Below are 4,774 nucleotides of genomic sequence, written 5' to 3'. Positions count from 1 at the left end.
GTTCAGATAGTTATATTTTTTTTGTTATATGTCTAAATAATTTATGAATATAAAAATATTTTTATTTCTTGAATTAAGTTTTAAAATTGAGGTAAATTCAGTTTTAATTTTAATAGAATATTGAAATAAATTTGATCTATATTTATAAGTATTCATACAATAAATATTTTACAAAATTAATTTTAGTATGTCAAGTACTCAACTCAATTATTTTTTTTTTTTGTTAAATTCTACCTTTGCTATGTATTTTAATTTTTTCACGTCATTTTTATGCTGGTGTTACTTGTATCCTCTAAATATTCAATTATTGATTGTTATTTGGCCAGATCAATACTATTCTCTCCACATAAAATATGTTATCCAAAGAATCTATTATTCGGTTTTACAATTATTCTAATATTTAATCTTAGATTAAAATCTTTTAAATTGAATAAATTGATAAAATAATAAAATAAAAAATTAATTTTTAAAAACTTAATTTTATTTGTTAACTTTCTTGGTTAAAAAATTTCTTTCTTTGAAATCAAAAGATGATTACAAGATATCGTATGAACTTCACATAGGTCGGATTTTGTGAGCAAAACTATTAACAAGCAGATTTATGAGTACTCCTGGATTATATGTTTCTGTTAATGAATTGGGATGATTTAGTGCATGCCAATGTATAGGAAAATCAACCCGGTTAGATTTGAAATGTTTTGACATAGAAACAAGGATATTAAAATAAACACGACTGAGCCTATTCCTGCGGGTACCTTGTTGAGATCCATAATAACATACTCTTGACCATGTCAAGACGCCCAAGATCCACAAATCAAAAGAATACTTAGATAAGACCAAACTCTGCATAGGTCAACTCGTTAATAATGTTCTAACAGAGTACTAGTGCGACCAGCTACATATAATATTCATATCATACAAATTAGTATCCGAAAGGTCCCTCTAAGAAGTACATTGCTTCAACATCATCAATTATGTAACAAACTCGTGAATGGTACAACTTGTCATTTGTACTCAACATGTGCGTGGAGTGAACGAAGGAGGTCCAGCACCTCAATAGCCCAATTTCCCTCCGGCATGCACGCATTGGCTTTAACCGTCTCACTTTGCGCTGTTCCAATGAAGCGATCAAACTCACAATCGGCTGCTATGCCTTCTTCCCCATCCACCTGACCACTTCTACCCTTTGGTACCTGGTTCAATTTTGGGGAGTCACTCAAAAATTACTTAACAGGGTACACAATAACAACATATTGCAACAATGAATCACCAAGAACAACATCCACTTTATAACCAGTTCTATGGTTCATGACACCAAGATGCATCCGGATTAAAAAGATAAACCTGCTTTAACATGTAAACACAGCTTTATTTCCAAAGCATTATTGAAGCCAGTTTTTGGACATCAACGTTGAAAACCATTTTTGTAAATCTGATTTTTTAATTTCCAAATCTAACGTAACGTGACTCTATTTTTTGAGACGCCTGCTTCAAATTCAGATTTATCAAGCCTCGAAAACCATATTTCTAAACCAAAAATCCAATTTCAAAACTAGGTTTCATAAATCCAATTTCAAAGCCATATTTTATTATCAGCAAACCACACTTAAATCTAGAATTCAAAGAGTGCTAATTTTCATGTATTTATCAGAAACGACCAATCAAACTTAATGGAAATGCACTGTTATCAAAATGCCAACTTTTCACAAAGAGGACACAAACCGATAATCAAGAACAAGATAAGCACAAAGACAAATAACAAAATAGACTCTAGAAACTTCTATCTCATAACCAGACCTCATAACAGTTTTAATAATCAACATATAGCTAGTTCAAATAAGCGACAAAAATTAGAATCAAGGAGAAAAACTTTTAAATTCTCAGTCCACCCATATACCATAACCACAATCAGATACCCATTTCAACACAACAACATGAAACATGTTTAGACCAACCTTTTCTTTGTGTGGTGTCACATCAGCATCGTCTTCCAAGTCGTGCAGCTTTACAGACGCCTTTTTGAACCCTTCAACGCACCTTCGCTTGGTGTGCCCAGTTCGCCTGCAAGTCGTGCATCTTCTTTTCCTATCCCTTACCCCCCGGGTACTAGGAGCCCCCTTCGTCCGCATGACAGTTGGATCACGCACACCAACTTCAGGATCTGTGTTGGTCTGATCATAGCCATCCCCGCACAATCCCTCCATGTCAACACACATGCTACGAATTCCCCTCATCGCTACATTAAATAGCTCATGGCTCTGCGCACTAAGAAACAACAACCACTGAGCCGCCGCATGTAAGGCACCATGCTGAAGCAAGAATCCCCGATCATCGGCCACGTCCTTCTTCTCCGAGTAGTCTTCAACGGCCTTAACGTCCTTTCGCCATCGTTTCAAAATTAACCGATGAGGAATTGTCTTCAAGTGCTCATGCTTCATCACAAAAAATATATGTCGACAAGGTATCCCCTCTTTAGCACAAAAGTTACATCTACACTCCAACTTTGTTGTGTTCATGTCGATCAAAGTAACCACTGGCTTTCCGGGATTACCATACTCTTCCATTGTGTAAACTACCGTCGTTGACACCCTCCGCTTACTAACAAAGTTTAGAGCTCCAACCGCATCTATCTCCTTTTTCACGTTGGTGAAAATGGTCCGTGTATATACCATGGCAGCACATTTTTCGATTGGATTGAGGCACGTCGTCATAACAGGGACATTATAAATGGAGTTGAACTGTGCAACCATCTCATTGTTCCGGTATTCACGAAGGACTAGCTCAAGATTTTGCACAAGCTCCAGTATAGTGTGCTTCGAGCTAAGGAATTTCTTCACATGCGAATTTATACCCTCGCATCGCGATGTGGTACGAAACCTAGCACAGAACTTGTCACGAAGGTATGCATTCGCCCACATCTTTCTTTTTTCGTACATCTGCATTGCCCACAACTTATCATGTAACCCGTATTCATCCGCTGCTTCAGCCCATTCCGCTTCAAAGTCATCTATCGACATATCCGCATACAACCACCTCGAAAACAAGTCCCTGAACATCTTCTCGTTCCCATTAGATGTAACATTCTTTTGTAGATGCCAAGCACATAGGCGATGGGTAGCACTAGGAAAAACTTCCGTAACTGCGGCAATAATGGCATCATCACCGTCTGTGACTACAACAGATGGCAATTTATTACACATCACCTCAAGGAAATTTTCTAGCATCCACTTGTACGAAGCAATTGTCTCGTCCAACACTAACCCGAACCCGAAGATCGTCGTCTGTTTGTAGTTGTTTGCGCCCGAGAATATTACAAGCGGTCTCCTGTACTTGTTCTTTTTGTACGTCGAATCGAACGCGATGACATCACCAAAGTGTTGGTAATCAACTCTGCTCATTCCATCGGCCCAAAACAAGTTGGCCAACATACCCTCCTTAGTCAGGTTATACCTCGCCATTGCCATGGGGTCCACAGAAGCCTTTCCCTCCAAATAGACAATGGCAGAATTTGCATCCCCATCTGCGATCTTAGCGTGCTTAGTCTGGTCAAGGTAGTTATAAGCATCCTTCTTTGTGAAACCCAATAGTGAATACCCCCCGGCAATCCCTGCCATGTACCCAAGTATCTTTGACGTAGGTAGCCCATAACTTTGCATACCATCTAGCTGATCCTTTGCCGCACCTGAAACCCGACGGAACTTTGGAATCAAGTGTACCATACACCTAGCTACTAACTCATGGTTGTGCTCGAGGATGACTTTCCGGACCTTCCAGTTCGAACTTTCTTTGTCAAGATATATCGACAACTTAGCCTGGCAGTTTGTTCGTGTCTCAGGCTTATGACATCTTTTTCTATCTAATCTATTATAGTGCTTTTCATCCCTTAACCCAACTCTGTTGCAAAAGAATCTCCTCCTAATTACATTTCCGTCATCATCCTTCCCATAGTCTCCCTTGCGTACTGCAAACCCATGGCACTTCCCAAACCTCATATAGAATTCATAAGCACGCTCCTCCATTCTGAAAACCTTGTTCTCTATTTCAGCTGCGGTAAGACCAAATACATCTCCATAATCCGATACGTCATTCTGCCCACTTGGATCCAATTGCTCAGCATCAAATTCATCAGCATCTGAACTGACTACATCGCCAACACAATCGCTTTCATCCTCCATGTAGAATTTCTCGCTATGACCAGTGTATTCCATCTGATAAAAAAAATTAATCAGCAAATAACTAGTCATCTAATTTCCTCACGCTCCCTAATGTATTACAAGTCCGATCCGTATGAAAAGAATATTGATACTACTTAATACTTCTATGACACATTACAAATCCCTCCGGCAATACTAGGCACATTCACACTAACAAGTATCACTCCACAAATACAACCATTCCTAACTTTGCATCCACCAGATACTTCATTGCAAATACCAAATTAAATAACAATTAGTCAAAATACACATAACACTACCATGACTACATAAAATAAGTGGTGTAATAAATTTTCTAAGTTAAATTCCCAAGGCCTAATATCACCGATTTCAGTTTATCACAAGTCACAAATCATCTATTGAATACTTACATAAACCATCATGATGATGTATTTCGTTTGGAACAAGTTGTTCATCTGATTTTCACTCTCATATATATTCTTTTCATTAAACGTCAACAACATTTCAATTTTACTCTTATTTTTTTACTTCATGATAACAAACATAAGCTTATCATGTTAAATTACGTTGAACTAAATGAATTCCAACTATGAAATAAA

At 37.7% G+C, this 4,774-nt stretch overlaps 1 protein-coding gene across 2 annotated transcripts; it reads right to left on the bottom strand.

The window, feature by feature from the left end:
* On the bottom strand, positions 873-4,437 carry LOC107610650 (protein FAR1-RELATED SEQUENCE 5-like). 2 transcript variants are annotated; one of them, XM_021109024.1, is made up of 2 exons: positions 1,956-4,437; positions 873-1,211 (listed from the first exon to the last, which is right to left on the bottom strand). In XM_021109024.1, the coding sequence occupies exons 1-2, from the start codon at positions 4,242-4,244 to the stop codon at positions 1,005-1,007; spliced, it is 2,496 nt and encodes an 831-aa protein (XP_020964683.1). In that variant the 5' UTR covers positions 4,245-4,437; the 3' UTR covers positions 873-1,004. The 2 variants fall into 2 exon arrangements, with proteins under 2 accessions (XP_020964683.1, XP_020964684.1); XM_021109025.1 differs by having other exon boundaries at positions 873-1,193; positions 1,956-4,435.

This window comes from Arachis ipaensis, chromosome B08 (assembly GCF_000816755.2).
Source record: "Arachis ipaensis cultivar K30076 chromosome B08, Araip1.1, whole genome shotgun sequence".
Lineage (NCBI taxonomy): Eukaryota > Viridiplantae > Streptophyta > Magnoliopsida > Fabales > Fabaceae > Arachis > Arachis ipaensis.
Note: the sequence above shows the minus strand (reverse complement) of the source record. Positions and strands in the feature narration are given on the sequence as shown.

Excerpts from the sequence above, each read along its gene's own strand:
- LOC107610650 (XM_021109024.1), bottom strand. The coding sequence starts at position 4,244 with ATGACTAGTTATTTGCTGATTAATTTTTTTTATCAGATGGAATACACT. Across the intron at positions 1,212-1,955 it reads TGACACCACACAAAGAAAAG|TCCCCAAAATTGAACCAGGT; the intron begins GTTGGTCTAAAC and ends TTTTTGAGTGAC.